This window comes from Melanaphis sacchari, unplaced genomic scaffold (assembly GCF_002803265.2).
Source record: "Melanaphis sacchari strain LSU unplaced genomic scaffold, SCAv2.0 Contig28_pilon_pilon, whole genome shotgun sequence".
Lineage (NCBI taxonomy): Eukaryota > Metazoa > Arthropoda > Insecta > Hemiptera > Aphididae > Melanaphis > Melanaphis sacchari.
Genome location: NW_020271162.1, coordinates 2,650,508 through 2,668,021, shown reverse-complemented (window position 1 = coordinate 2,668,021; position 17,514 = coordinate 2,650,508). Strand labels below are relative to the sequence as shown.

Genomic DNA, 17,514 nt, shown 5'->3' with positions numbered 1-17,514 from the left:
TGTTAATAGAACTATTTATTTAAATCAATTATTCTATTACTATTTTTAATGAATAAATTTTATAAAATATGTTTGTATATAGTTAAATGTATCAATATCAACAGTCACTATATAGATCCAGAAAAAAAAAAAATTCAATTCAAAATTCTAAACAGTGTTGTCAGTCTAATTTATTATATTTTTATTAGATATATTGTAGTCTTATTTTCAAAATAATTATACCACATTAATTGGACTGTGGAGCCAAAGGGAATAGTAATAACAATAATAATAATAATAATTGTAGATTGTAGATGAGACCTGGCCTTCTGTGTTACGGTGCATTGAGTTTCCCACACGCTTAAATAGTCCTTTATTCCACAAAGACGCGGCTTTTCCGGTTTCGCACCATTCTGTGTATCCTGTCTGGGCCTCTGTAATAATACCTAACACATAGATGTTGGCTAATACATCAACGAAACTCGGTGGCCAATAAGACAAAACCCCTACCCCACCATCACTATGTTTTGTATATTATATACATACGTGTACTGCTCATATAATATATAACTGTGTACCTAAAACTATCATTGACGGTTACAAAACTTAGGGAACCGCTGTACAAACGTTACCAAAGACATTAAAAACCAAGTGAAAAAAAAAACACGAAACAATAGCACTAAAACGGTTGTAATTTATGCAGTCTTTGATGAATCTCAACTTGTGCTAACACTAAATTTAACATATTTCGCTGTACACTTTGAAAAACGTTATTTTTCAATTTAATTTTTACCCTCTTGAGTTTAATAATCTCGTAAATATTTTTAATCGACACTCAACTTTTTCCATCGATTATCAATCCATTTTTAGTGAATCAGAATCCATTAAACAATGAAATTTAATGCACTTGAGAGTTTATACTGTCACAATTAACATAAACCACAATGAATTTGTATTATGAATGTCCGCTAAGTAGGTACAGATTACACGATCTACATGACTGAGAGGAGTGAAACCGTGGACACAAATATTTGAATAATTCATTTATTATAAATAATTAGATCTGTTGCATCTGAAAATGTAGAATGTTGAATTTGTATTACTATTCTGATAATAATGTGACTTTTTACTAAAATGTTATAAAATTATGACACATTTTTATAAAAAAAATAACGAAATTATAAGAAAAAATAAAATTAGCTTACATAAAATATTTATAACTATTCAAGTTGTTATTAATTTGTCTTACAATATTTTATCATAATATCAATTAAATAAGATTATTTAAAAATTGTATATTGATATTATGACAAAATGATTTTGATTTAATTTAAACATAATATTAAAAAATATTTCAAATAATTATTCTTATTTATTGATATCTTATTAGTGATTTTGTCCACTTAGGTCATTAGAATAATGTAAAATATATAATGTAAGTTTAACAATAAGCTTTATAATATGTACTTTGTTTACTATTTTAAATGCAACCACACAACTTACTGTTGTCTATTTTTTTTTCTACATGCATTACGCATAGGTATTTTTACTAAAAATATCAGCTAAATCTGTTGTAACTTTCCAATCTTTTGGTTTATTTAACGAATTGTTAATGCGGTGAAGTTTATAACGCATTGAAAAATTGTAACTTGCATATTTAACCACGATAGTTGACCTAATATTTATATCGTAATAAGTAATAATTCATAGTTTATTTATGATAAAATTAGTATATTGAGTGACTTTAATATACGCTTTTTTGATATTTAAAAAAAAAAAAAAAAAAAAAAAAAAAAAATGCTAAGAAAATTATTATATAACAATTATATGAAAAAGTTTAAAAGTCAATACGATTTCAATCACTAAAACTAGAATTTTTCTACTATAAATAATTTTTAAATTCGCCAGTTTGTAGATATAGAGTTATAAACACGTTAATATGTATATTGTATACATAAGCGTAAGTTGTTAAAATATGTTTGAAAGTTCCTAACAGTTTTATTCGTCAACTGTAATTCTTATTTAACTGTGCACATAAATTTACATAATCCGTTAATAGACATCGTATACAAACATTTGAACATTTGTAATATTTATTAGTTTTAGTACTTTATTTTTTAATGCTATAGTTGTTATTTAAATACAATTAATTTTATTAAATTTCTTTGACGCCATGGTTGGTCATTGAGTTACGAATAATTTTGCACATCACCTTAACTGCAATCGATTGTTTCGGTAATAGCGAAATAATATCAGAGTCTTGAAAATCAACTTAATAATTATTATTATATAATTAGGTATACAATATTAATTACTAAACGTTTATCGTTCGAACCGTTCGATGCTTCTTACAAGCGTGTGAAAATATTTTCTCTTAGTATGAAACACCAATGTGTTTTATAGATTCCATCTGCGCCTTCGTTTTGTAAAACAAACAATATAAGGTCACCTACGTAAAGCTAATTGTTCCATGGTCTCATTACGAAAGTTAATCCCCTCGTTCACTGTTTTTCGATATTTATAGCAACAATAATATAAAATAAGAGCTGTAGTCGAATATATAGAGTACATAATATAAGCTACTACTAATATTGTTTGTAGAAAGTGAAGTGTTCAGTCTCAGGGCTCAAATCGATGTTTTTCGTCACGGGTAATGTCAACGACGACAAAGATGTACGCTCTTTGAAATAATTCTACGCGTTATTTGCAAAAATGTTGATTTAGCAGCCGAATGTGTTGATAATGGGTGGTCATCGCAGTGATTTTTTTCCACGTAAGATTTTTTTCTTCGTCTTCTTTAATCACGGACGTGACCAACGATTACCCACGGAGGATGTACGCTCGAAGCCTCCAGCCGTGACAATACAAAATTAATAATAAAATTTGATTGGGATCAGGTACACTATGCTGGAAGGTACCTGTATTATGACCGTTTTAAATAAAACCCACTGCCAGAAACAGGACGCCATCGTCATCGTCGCCGCCGTTTGCGATCGTATATTATATTGTCTACGATTATTACTATTATAGTAGCTGATGGATAAATCGAGTGAAACTAACTTTTTTTTTCTAGACAAAGGTAAATTTACCACAATTTCGTGATTATTATATAGACACTGGACACCGCAGCATGAAATGTCAAATTCCACGACCCGTTTATGTGAACCTATTACGATCTTAATTGTCTTGAAATTCTTGTTAGAACCATATTACAACTGGCAATTTAGAATCACACCAGTAGATGTAACCGATACTATCTAGTATCTATACGTACTATTTTCATATTATACATAACATTATCGCATAAATTTTCGATTATTTATTACATTTTTTTTCTTTTATATATATATATATAGAAAATTTTAACTTTATAACATGTATTACACACAATACATAACATGTTTTTTGAATTAGTATTAGCCTCAAACAGTTATTTAACATTTTCCGAATTGTCATACGATTTAATTTAATTAAATCAAGTGGCCATTTCAGTAATATGATTTTATAATGTATTATAAATATTTCTTGTTAATTTCATTGTATTTTTTCTATAGATTTTTTGGCAATGAAATAACCAAAACAAAAAACTGTGTTGACACAGTGCCAAGACAGCGGATTGTACACTTTTGTCACAGAATATAATTAAACATAGTTAATGAATTTTTGTTAATTGATTTTTGCTAATGGTAGTTAAAATTTGTTGACGAAAAAAAATATAATAAAACATAAAAAATAAAATAAAAATATAATACTGCCGAACGCTTAATGATCTTGTTTACGGTCACTCTGTATAGTCCAAACTGGCATCCGTGGGAACATGGTTTTTTTTCCAACCAGTACTAATAAAATACATAAAACTTATCAGACCATTCATAAGAAAAAACATATAATATATTAATATATAAATATATTAATACAAATTAACGTCGGTGGACGACGGCGGTTTGTCTGTATATATGTTTACGCATTAATACACTTGCAGTTAGACACATTTATATAATTTTAATTGAAACATTATAACCAAGAAAAACTATTTAGAACCATAATGTTAACATTAAAATACATTATAATATTCAAATAGAATTCTTGAAATTAATTAATGTTTAGGTAAATGCAATTAATGAAAACATACTAACTGCAATATCATAATTGTATGTTTAAATTATATTAATTCATTTAGTTTTGAATAAAATATTATTATTCGCAAATCAAAATAATTTTTGTTTTAGTGGAAAATTAATTCTTCATTTTATATTAATACTGCATTGTCAACTTAGTCATTGACTGATCTATACAATAATACATACTCGTAAAAGAAAATTATTTAATATGCTATTGAATTTAAACTTATAAAATAGTTTAATTATTTACCATTTTATTATTGAAATTTTGGCTAATGTCAACCAACATATTTTAAACAAATAATGCCTAATTAAAATATACGTATCTTAAAAATATTTCACACTGATAATGTATATTAATTTGTAAGAAAAATAACGTGTATAGATGATTAAATCGTTTGTATATTATTATCAAGATACAAACACATATCTATAAAATCCATAATTACACGTAATTCGGGGATTGCTCATCTACTACACAAATGACCACGGTTCGATTTGAAGCGTAAAAATACAATTCCGTCTCACCTAATAATTTTAAACTCTAAAATGTTAAACGTATAATAGTTTATTATAATATAGTCGAAGAAAGTCTGAAAGATATTTTTTCCAATGCAACAGTTGGAATATAAACACGACCATCTCCAACAGACCAGAACATCGATTGTGTTGTTCCTAACCTGCCCCATAATCATTTTTTCTCTTTTTTTTTTTTTTTTTTGTTAACTGATTTCGACTTCATGAATTACCTCCATTTACCCAATCGACTAAAATTGTAATTGTATCAAGTCACAAAAACAAATATTATATTATAATGTTACACTTATTTTTATTTCTATAAAATACAGTTTGAAATTTATAAATATTTAACACGATAAAAAAATATTGTGGTCATTAAATCAAACTTATGGAGCTGTAAGACTGTAAGAGCTTACCTGCTTATAACTAGTTTATTATAACGTTTTTCTTTTTTAATCTTTGTGTGAAATTAAGTTTTATTACTTCTCCGTGATGAAAAAATATGATGTTATATTATGTTTACAATAATAATAATAATTATTTTATATTATTTATATTAATAGACCATCAATATTACTAACTGTGATGATTCTAAAAAAAATTAAACGTCTGAAAGAAATTAGTTTCATTAAATAGTATTAAGTTTCAAACACTTAAACACGGTAAAATAAACACAAATAGTATCATCGATGTATTATATTTTAGCAACTGCGCCATTGGTGTATATATATATAATATATATATATAAAATAAAAACGTGTTTAATAAATTAATTCGAACGTTTAACGATATACCATTGAGATAGCGGTTTGCTTATATTATTATATACATACCATAAATATATGTTTTTATATAAATAATGCATTTGTGATTATATTATAAAAGTTTCTAAGGGAGAACACACACACACACACACACAAATGTGTTACGGGATAGCAACCGTTCGCGGCGTTCGTTTAAAGTTTTTCTTTTCGTATCATGAATCTAATACACTATATACGACGATACACCTATAATAGGTGAAAAGGGGTCTTTGGGCTGTTGAATTAAAAAAAAAAAAAAAAAAAAAAAAAAAAAAAGGAAAAAAAGGAGAGAGAGAAAGAATATATATCAAACCATCGTGAATGTTATGACTTACGAAACGGGTGGTGCGTAGTGGATATAATATAATACACACTCCGTTGTAAAAGGGATGTGCCGTGTCCGTGTGATCCGAAAGAATAGAAGGAACGAAAAAAACTGGACTGTTGCACGCCATCATTAAATATATTTTACGTCTAGAATAGTGGTCGCCGTTGTAGTAGTGTATATAGTAGCCATATAATAGTCGCCGGCGTGGTAGTGGTTGTATAGTAATAATAATTGCCCAACGCTCTGTATCCTCGAGTGGGTCCGGCGCGCGGTGGCGGCGGGGCACCTGTCGCCTCGGCACCTGCAACCTGCGGCCCAACTTCCGGTTTTTTCCTCCTCCTCCCCCTCCTACTCTACTACTACTACTACTACTATTACTACTACTACTAGTACTACTAGTACTACTACTACTTCTTCTTCTTTTTCTTCGTCTGCCCCCTTCATCGTCATCATCGCCTTCCGCGCCTATCCCGCTGCTTTCGGAGCGATCGTCGTCGTTGTTATTAACCGATTGATGGTCGTATGGTCGTAATTCGGACGACTACTATTAGGTCTCGTCAATAGAGTCAACCTGGCGTCTTGCCATAAGACTTGTTTGCTGTGTGCGTGTGTGTATGTGTGTATGCGTGTGCGTAACTGCGCGAGCGTTCATGTGTGTGTGTGTGCGCGCTCGCGCGCGCGTTTGTATACGCCTCTACACGAGGACCTTTACTTTTCCAGAATAATCTTACATGTTATGTGTTCCTTGGACCTGCTATATAATATTGTAACGAAACCGCGCGCGCGATGTGAATGAGAGAGGTGCGCAAGATGTGGTGCCCACGCCTGATAGAGGTCAAACAACTTATATAAATGAAATACACGCATCAAAACATTATTCTCATAAGTGGGAAAAAAATACAAACGTAATGTAACAACAATAATGTGTTTGAAATGTACGAAAAATGAATCATATTTTTGTTTTTACTTCCCTCCAAACGATAACAACCCACGCCGGGCGATATAATATTTTAACGCACAACACCCGCCGCCACATGGATATTACGCAGAAGGGCGTTCATCTGTCTTGGTTATCTAAATACAATATATTATATTACACGTTGTCCATGTCTACTGTCATAAACTCTCATAATAACTGTAAATAGGTTATCAATTATCGTATTTTAAATGCTGTGGACACGCCACAAATTTCCGCGCGAAGAAAACCCCACGCGTGGCACTTATACCGACAATTTAATTAAGTAATGACATTTTTTTTTTTTTTTTTTTTATATAAATTTAATAATTTCTAGATGACAATTACATTTATTTTAAACCAAGTCAGAAAAAAAAATAATTATTAAATTATTGATTGAGTTGTTTAGCATTATGTCGCTATTATTTCCCTAAACAACATATTATATGTATATATAAAAATCCAAGTGTATAGTAAAATCGATACTTAGCGTAAATACAAAACTTCAATAGAGCCGCCGAGTTTTAATGTTCAAGAAATAACAATAAAAAACACGTAATCAGTTTCTGGTACACGTGTGCTTTATAACAATAGACACAATCGTAAAATAATTGTTGAATCTCAAGACCGTACAATACTTTTAAAAACTTTTAACCAATGCTTAAATTATTATTATTAGTTATTAACAAAAAACTTTTTAAATGCGTTTATTTTCTACAATATTACTGAAAAAAGAGGTTACTATTATGAAAATAGATGATAATGTGCAGTCGTATGTTTTACCATGAACAAACGTATTTTTTATTTTTAATATTTACACATTATGTTTGTTGCAAGAATTACAATATCGTTTTGTAATATGCATGTGAAAATAATATAATCTAAACACAAATATTTAGATTTTTTTCTTTTTTCTTTTACGCGTTCTAAATTGTTTTTTAATCCATACCATTATTATATATCTTTCTATTTTTAATTTTATGGCAACGTAGATATAAAAGTAATCCATGAAACTTTAGTGTTAACAATGCTGAATGAGAGGTGTTAGGATTTAGGAAAAATAATTAATTAAAAATAGCAATGCATATAAAAAGGTCGTGTTCATACACATAATAATATACACATTATATTTGTTGTACTTACTCTATTCTAAAATAGGATTATTAAATTCCAAGTGACACTTTATGAATAATGTGTTATATATTATAAGTGATAAAAAAAAGTTAGTTTAAGTAACGTTAACTTTTTACAAATAATCATTTAGATTATACATAAAAAAATCTATTTTATGAATCGTTATTAACAAATCATACTATATAAATTATTTTAGATAAATAGGTATTAATTTATAGTTATATAATTAAATAGTATATTTGTAAGTATTTAATTTGGTGTTAATATTCTTAATATTTATATTTAAAACATATTAATGGTTTTGTTATTTCCTTCACATTAGCTGTGTTTCATTAAAGCAGCCAAAAAGTAATTCGTAACAATCGGAATGTGTTGAACTGAAGCTTTGAACAATATATTACGGGAACCATTTAACTGAATTGCAAAATAATTTATAAGAGTGGAATTTTTCTCTAATTACAGACATTATATTTTTATACTGGGATGTACGCTGATCGTATAATGATCAAAGTATAAAAATAGTATGTAATAAAATTAACCATGTATAGAATACATATAAATTTTAGTTGTTAAACATTATATTGTAATATATAGTACTACTATATTATTTTAATATTTTAAAAAGTAATAACAGATGGTCAAAAAACACCTTGCACAATGTACCTACTGTCTGAACATTAGTAATAGAGAAAAACACCTGGAACGGGTGTAAGAGTCACTTCGTCAGGTGTTCTTTTGAGGGTGATTTGGTCCAAACTTCTTGTTTAACTAATCAAAAATATTATTATAAAAAATTTAATGCACCATTTTTTCCTGTTTATTCTTGTGCATTTTAATCACCGGAAATCGTCTTTGGAAATAATAATTTAATAACAATATCATCTTAGCCCAATCCGTGTGTAGACGCAATTTACATTGCGAAAATATATATTGGTGTTTTCATTTCACTCATCGATGCGTGTGGTTTCACACTCTTTCAACACACACACTGTACTTTATATTAATATAACGCCCTTTTGACATTCAATCTTAGACTGAGAATGAAAAAAAAAACACGACCCCTACTTAAAACGCACTCCAAATTGGTCCAATGTATTATTAGCCATATATTATACGATGTGTACATACAAATAGTACATTTGGGCCATACGATTTTCGCATAATACCTCTGTTAAACGTCAACAAAATATTGTGTTGTTTTTTTTAAACACCCCTCTCCCACGTAGATACTTGATGATAATAATACCGTGTGGTTTCGTATCGCACACATCTTGACGAGGTACACTCTCGGTTAGAGACGGTTCCAGCTGCTTACCATATGTACATTTATGATGGTTTTTTTTGAGCTGCTTAAGTAATTAATAGACCGGTCTTTATTTTAATATTTAAAAATATACATTTTGTATACGTATGAGATCAGTTTATATTTTCACTTAGCATGGCGAGAGTCGATACATTTTAAAATGTGAAAAAATAATTAATATTATCGTACTAAAATACTTTTAATTTTCTTAAAATGTGTATTATTAACGTACGAAAATATATTTTCCATTTATATGAATATTTTCATTCATATAGAACTGTTTCTTCTATTAATGTTTAAACTGTGTAAAACATAGACAAAAATAGCGAGCTTAAAATTTATTATGGTATATTAAACATAATAATTACATGAATTTTTTTTCGCATCGTTATTTACAAGATTCTACAGATTAAATATGATATAATCAAATATACGTATGCATTATACCTACAAATAATTTACATTTTGATTAATACAATTAAGTATAAGAAGTATAATAGAAAATTATTTTGTTAAAGTACAACATACATTTTATAGTCAATTCATCCTTTATTGATTTCAAAATAAAAATTAATAATTAATTTGTTTGAAAAATAATAATATTAATTCATAAATTTAACTTGGTTATATTATGGTGTTATTTTATAAATGAATAATAAAGCATTAAATATGATACGGTATTAACTTATTTTGTATAAATCATTACAAATAATTTTTAAATTAATAATATACCTAATTACTTCCTGATGCAAATAAAATTTAAAAATTTTATAATTTTTAGTTTTATTTCATTTTTGTGAAATTTTATTTTAAAACAAACATTTTATTTATAAAATGATATACATATATTTTTTTTTTTTTTTTTGAAATGTGTTATTTTTACTGCTAAGCACCATTTTCGACATATGATACATAATATCACAAAATAATATGATATATTATAATAGACAATTACCATTTTTTATTATTGAAAAAAAATAATATTTTTTAATTGAAAATGTTAAAATACCATATTAGTTTTAGATTTAATATGCAAAAATATACAGCAATAATATGCATAGATATATGTTAGATATTTTAAATATCTATGTTATTCATCAGTTTTAATATTTTCTAAATGTTTGCATTAAATAATTACACCATGATATGGTACTAAGATTATATGGTTCTGGAAATTAAAATTGCCAAGTATTTATTTTTTCATCAATTAATTTGATTTAAATGTTGAAAATATATTAAGTAGTTCAAATATATTTTTTTGTGTATTCTAAAAACTAAATATTGAATATTGATTCAACAATTTCTTATTTATAAACACCTTAAATTCTGATGAGCTGAGCAGTGGTCGCGGAAAATTAATGAATTTCACTTGCCACGTCATTTTTTTTTTTTAATTTTAATAATTGATTAAAAATATAAAAATTACATTTAAAAAAATATATATATAGTATATTCAATATAAGTAAACTTTTAAATATTTCAAATTAAATAAAAAAATTTTTCAACTACGTAATTAATGAAAAAAACTAACAAAATTAGTATCTAACTTTAAAATAAATCTTGCTATTTTAAGTTTCTTTGAAATTATATTGATTACATTTTTATTTTATTAGACATTTGCATTTAATATAATATAATAACTACGAATATTTAGTATCTAGCAGTTATGTTCAAAAAAAGTGAGCAAGGCAAGTATTTTAACGATTACCTGTTTACTATGTAATTTTGATCGAGACTTGTATTTAAATTTATTAATTACAAAGACGGCAAATCGTTATCATCTTTACACTACTGAATAAATACCTAAGGCTATTTAAATATAATTCGTATGCTACATCCGCACACAACATAAGCATCATTTATATATAATTTTTTTTATTTTAATTTTAAATCATACTCTTAATTTTTAAATCTAGATTTTCCATTAAAACCGGATACAATTATTGTTTTTGCCTTCTAAATAATACACAATTATCAAGTTTCTCACGATTTGTTTTGAAAATAATAGTTTTACTTTTAATTCTACAGGAGTAGAATACATACACCCATTCTTAGTATAAATATTACAGTCCCAATAATCCCGGCTACGCCACCGGATATTGCATAAATTATGCAGTTTTTAATTGTTTAATCTTTACACTTCATAAAAAATTACTATTTTTGAGAAAAAAAATTGAAAACCATCACTTACGGTTTTTATATTTATAAATAAAATATTGTCAGTTATTTTTCTTTTGATTCAATTATTTAATGGGAAAAAAAAAAATTGCACACGCGAGACAGTAATTATTTATCGATCATTTACAAGCGTAGGCTAAACCGAAAGAAAACAGATGAACCATGCGCTATCATCACATTAGATTTAAACCATCGATAAGACACCATAACTGCAGCATGGTTACAACACAAAACCACAATATTGAAATAGAAATATTATCCATATTTTATTAATTAAACATGTTCAACAGTGGTAATAAAAATATAAACATATTGTATGAACGTTATTTTAAGACACAACGATACCTACATTTGTACGTACCTATGGTTTTATATTTTACAATTTAAAAATTTGTCAATCAACTATAGATTTTATAATGCCATTCATCGATATATTATATTATTATCATATTGATATTCATAATCAGGTTTTTATATAATACACTATATTTGAAATTATGTATTCGTTGTTAAGCAGGTTTTTTACGTAGCAACTATAACGCGCTATATCTTAAGCGTGTGAAAATATAATGAATGTGGATTTTTTTTTTGTTATTAACATTTGTGTTCAAAATAGCCGTAATTAAAAGATAAAACAGAAATAAAAAATAATAATTTAATTTATCCAAACTAAATCATTTTTAATCATAGAATTGGAAATAAATGAAATAAAAGTCATACACCTACCAACAATCTTATATTATATTATTATAATTTATTTGTTTTAATATTAAGTTTAAATTATATTTTTTATTTAAAAAAATATATAATTATTACTATTATTATTCAATGAAACATTTCTGGTACGTATTTTTATCCTAATATTGAACACTTTAATTATTTTTAAATAATATAGAATTAGCCATAAAGTGTATTTGTCTATATTCTACAATATAAATGTATTATCTATAAATATTAAATTTATGCTAGTATAAAACAGATGTAATATTAAAGATTTCATATATTTCATTATAACCGTATGTTTTATTTCAATTGAATATTATTTAAAACGAAATTTGTATATCAAAGTATTAAAGGTTAGATAAAGCTAATTGTGTTATATAGGTTTCATGTAAAATGTGCTTTATTGATTTTCAAAATGAACGAGAGATAACATAATTATTTCAAAAATAAAATGATTAATTTAAATTACGTTCAAAATCACAAGCGATGTCTAATAAGATGTCCTAAATTAGAATTATATCAATAAACAGCTTTAAGATTACCTTTTTACAAGTTTTTTAAAAACACTTATAATTACATTATATTTTTGGGTGTTTGTATGGTATGAGTATATATTATTATTGTTCGTTCATATTATCATGTGACCGTAGCGAATGTCACCCCATGTATATATTATTATTCATCAAACATAAAAAAAAATGTTTGGAATATGGATTGAACAATTCCATATATACTTACACAAGCAATCATACTCATCTGATAAACGTAACGGAATTATTTATCACTTTCATCCGTTAAAAGGATATTTTTTTTAACAATTATCATTGTTTCTTACTAAGTATAATAATATATTATAGCAACGCCGGTGGGACGTAAACAAAAATTGTTTATATGCTTGTTTTGCTTTTTTAAATGATGAATAATTTGTTATAGTTAAGACTACAGTGGACACTATTATACTAGTATACTAGAAATATAAGTCGATCCATTGTGTGTGATTATAAATAATATATTTTTAAAATATTATATCTATTGTTGGTCGAACTGTCGATTGCATTGTATTGCGCACAATAAACTAGTCATAACGAATTATATAACAGTGATAATATTAAGAATCCAATAATGTCGTGTTATTAATTTCATGTTTATTTTTTTCGATTTTATAGTGACAACATTCAAACAGCAAGAGTTCAGGGTGGTTCCAAAAAATGTTAACGCTCGAGAAGGTTCGAATGTGACGTTGGTTTGCGAAATCAACGACATTACTGGTGATGTCCAGTGGACTAAAGATGGATTAGCTCTGGGTAGGTTAATCGCGTTATGCAAATGTTATTATTTCGGACAGATTGTTGACCTTTTTTAATCGCGGTGAATCGCTTGGCAGTGAGTGTAGGGTAAACCAGAAATCGTTATAGAAGGAGAAAATGTGTATGAAAAAATCGCCACGGTAATAAAAACGCTTATAATAATAATATGTCTCAATTACAGGTTATGCAGCCGAAATACCGGGACATCCGAGGCACTCTATGGTGATCGATGCCGGAAATGGGGTGTACAATTTACTTGTCAGAAATGTGACAATAACGGATGATGCACTGTACCAGTGTCAAGTGAGCCCTGGGCCGGCGGCGGGGAGCAAACCAATTAGATCATCGGCCACGTTGTCCGTTCTGAGTGAGTATCATCATCGCATCACGGCCGTTTTAAGTTTCAAAATATATACTCTCGTATCATTTCCAATGAAAATTGTGTGTAACATTTATTAGAGACTACTGCTAAACTGAATCCGTCGAATTTGAATTTTTAATCACATTATTGTCTATACGTTGTCAAATCATAAACGATGTGAATACATATATTCACAGTTTTATAAATATATATAAAGGTTAGGTTATATATATATATATATATTTATATAGTTTATGTTATAAATGCATACATCAGTTTAGCTTATCGTCACAAACCCCGTATACATAATTATTGTGTTTGTCGTTTCGTACGAACAAAAATCGATAAAATTTAAATATGTGGTTACAGTAGCGACGGAATAAAATTAATTAAGTCCGTAGCTTCAAAAAATCACTGAATAGAATCACAGATTTCGATCGTAATCATTATAATATTATTCTTCCAGTGCTTAAACGCACTCATCAGGACCCAATATTTTTAACCAGTATTTACATTAATAGAGTTGTATAGAATCTTCTAAATTAACATAACCGTTACCCTACCATATTTATGTTTGTTTTCCTACAAGCCACAACGATTGTTTATTAAAATATATATTCCGACGGGTGAAAATACACTTATTAGCTCCAATATAACGTAATATAATGTTGTGATACTTACGACGTCTTTCTTTTTGTTGAAAAAGTTTTCGGTCTGATGACATATTTATATACCTACTTCTTTTGTTTAATTATATTCAAGAAGTATGTCAAAAGTGAATAATTATTGTAGAGAGTTCACAACGTATTTTAATTTTTTTTTTTCATTTTTGGGAAAAACTAATTTATTTTTGCTGACCAATAGTGCTTATATAGTATATCCATAATAATAATAATAATAATAATAAATGATAGTCATCGCGCTTAAATAACGTTTCAATTGACTGATTACTGATGATGGTAGGCGTACGATTAAAACGTACTAAATAACTTCTGCGAGATTTTCGAGAAAAAAAATATTATATTAGGTGCATACGTTACTATACATAATTGTTTGGTGCTTATGCAGTATGTATATACAATCATGTGGGCTGTTTAACGAGTCGATTTGTTTTTTTTTTTCTAAGGTTTACTGAGTACACCTTCTTTTTATACCAGGCATTACTAATAACCCGATTTTTATCCAGTCGCTCACGCCGGCGTAACAAAGCTATTTTCTGGATACTTGAATTTGAGTAAATAATGCGCTTTTTAAAATATTTCACACCCACACGTCATAGTTGATGATTTGGAGTTATACTCCATCATTATAACGTGTTTTATTATTTACACTACACATTTTATCAGTTTAAAGACCATAGGATATATTTTTGTATGGCTATAATGACACATATAAGTAAACTGGAAATTACATACATATTATATGTTTAATTAATACCCTAAGTAGGTAAAATGAGACACAGTCAATATCTAAATTTTTTTTTTCTTCATGAAAAAGTAAACTAATACAAATATTAATTAATCATAATATTATGATAAATAAATATATTTTCCATATTTTCCCACGTAGGTTTAATGAAATTTTCAATTAATTAACAAAGTAACTGTAATCATTTTTTTTAATTATATTTGTTTATTTCTGCTTAAATTTTATTTTATCGTTGTATATTAGCTATTAAATAAATAGATACATATTTATTTTAAATTTTAAACTACGGGGATTTCATAAGTATTAAAATGAATGGTCAGTACACATAATATGAAACGTTTATGTATAAAATGTGATATTTTTTATAATATAAGATTATTTGGTTTCTAATTTTTAAATTCATTGAATAATTTTCAAAGTTAATAATTTTATTTATTACAACATTATCATGTTAACCTAGTCAAACATTTAATAGTAAAAAGAAAAAAAAACAATTAATTGTTTTTAGACGCTTTCATAGTTAATAAGTTTATTATGAAACTATAGATATTTATGGAATTCTATTTAAATATTCTTATTAATATATTAACTTTAATTCGAAAAATAGTAATTCATTTTCTAAAATATTTATTGCATATTTGTTAATTTAGTCTTATTAAATTACACATCATTATTAAAGTATCTTTACAGCGACTTTATGAAACCATTGTTTTATTTTTTGTATTTTATCAATTATTCACATTTTTATACACGATCTTAATTTTAATTGTTTATACGTATCTGTTATTTTTTCTATGAGTAAAATTATTAATATAAATTGATATTTTGTTTGTGACAAGTTATTTTTAAAATTTTGCTCATATAAGTATGAGTAACTACGCATATATAATTTACAAAACCCTTAAAAGTTTTAATTGAAACAACGAAACCCTTCGTAAGACCCAAAAATGTTAACGTCCAAGTATTAATTTCCGGTATACGTTTACATACTTTTTTATAATCAAATGACGTGTTTAAATTAATAATATAATACTACCGTTTACCTTGTAATTCATATATTGAAACCTAAGAAAAATAATGCTCAGTTAATTAAATATTTTGTTTTTTATTTATTCACGCTATGGTGCGCAGTATAATTTTTTAGTAATTACACTTAAATATTCACTACATAAATACCGTGTTTTACAATAAATTATAGTAATATTTAAATTTATCATTTTTACTAAATATAATAATTATTATTTTTTTAAACAAATATAATAATAATTATATTAGAGAGCAAAAGTATTTTAGTTTGTTATCCTTTAGTCTAATTATGTCATTTTATGTTTAAAATCCCAGTGGGGATTAAGCCAGATGTTTGTTATACCATAAAAAAGGAAGTTTAGGGCTAACATATGAATTATAATAAATCATAAATGACGAACCTCGCTTGCAGTAATAAATAAATATGTTAAACATGTTTTTACTGTCAAAAAACATTTAAGCAATTGTATAATAAGCTTATTATTATTGCTTATCGTTATTATTTGTCCAGACAATTAATTGGAGGATTGATCAGTATAAATTGTCTGCTCTTTTTTTCTATAATAATATTTGTTGATAAACATAAGGCTGAAATAAACAACTTAGTTTTTACTTCGATATTAATGTTTAACATACAATTTGAATTTTTTGAATAGCCCCGCCTTCGTCTGTTGAAATCATAAATAAATCCGAAGACTCAAAATTAGAAGTACAAGAAAATCAAGAGGTTACTATTGAGTGTATAGCACGAAACTCTAAACCAGCTTCGAGAATAGTATGGTTTCGTAGCGATGAAGAAATCAATCCCGGTGAGTACCTATAATATTAGTTATGTATATTTTTAACAAACGTGAATCATATTCAATGTCAATGATTTGCTTAATGCAAATCAAAAAAAATGTTGTAAAAAACGATAATAAGGACAATGAATCATTAAAAATGTCTACTCAATCATACATTAAAGGTACCATATTTTTTTCATTATAATTTTCTAGAACAACGATCTGACAACATAAGTGAAGAAACCGCGAACGAAACAAAATTAAAACTGTACACCGTCCGAAGCCGAATAAAAGTAACCGCTAAGTCAAACGACGACCGTGTGAAATACAAATGTGAAGCTCATCACAAAGCTCTATCGGATCCACTTTCAACCACTGTTCAGATAAGGGTTTTATGTGAGTTTCCAGAACTTTATTATTTTATAAACAGTGATCGTCGGTTTAATATGTTTCAAAAAAGTATCATATTTTATAGTATTAAGTTTGCACACAATAATATTTAAATATTATCAATACCTCGTAATATTTAACGATGTGTACCATACTTACCTATCGATGATATAAATA

General features: G+C 26.8%; 1 protein-coding gene across 1 annotated transcript in view; it reads left to right on the top strand.

Annotated features, from left to right (window-relative positions):
* LOC112595608 (nephrin-like) overlaps positions 1-17,514 on the top strand; it is a 46,903-nt gene that overhangs the window by 6,184 nt on the left and 23,205 nt on the right. Inside the window, exons 2-5 of the mRNA XM_025340874.1 lie at positions 13,210-13,347; positions 13,532-13,717; positions 16,822-16,974; positions 17,161-17,343. Of these exons, the coding sequence (XP_025196659.1) occupies positions 13,210-13,347; positions 13,532-13,717; positions 16,822-16,974; positions 17,161-17,343 (660 nt within the window). The remainder of the gene's footprint in view (positions 1-13,209; positions 13,348-13,531; positions 13,718-16,821; positions 16,975-17,160; positions 17,344-17,514) is intronic.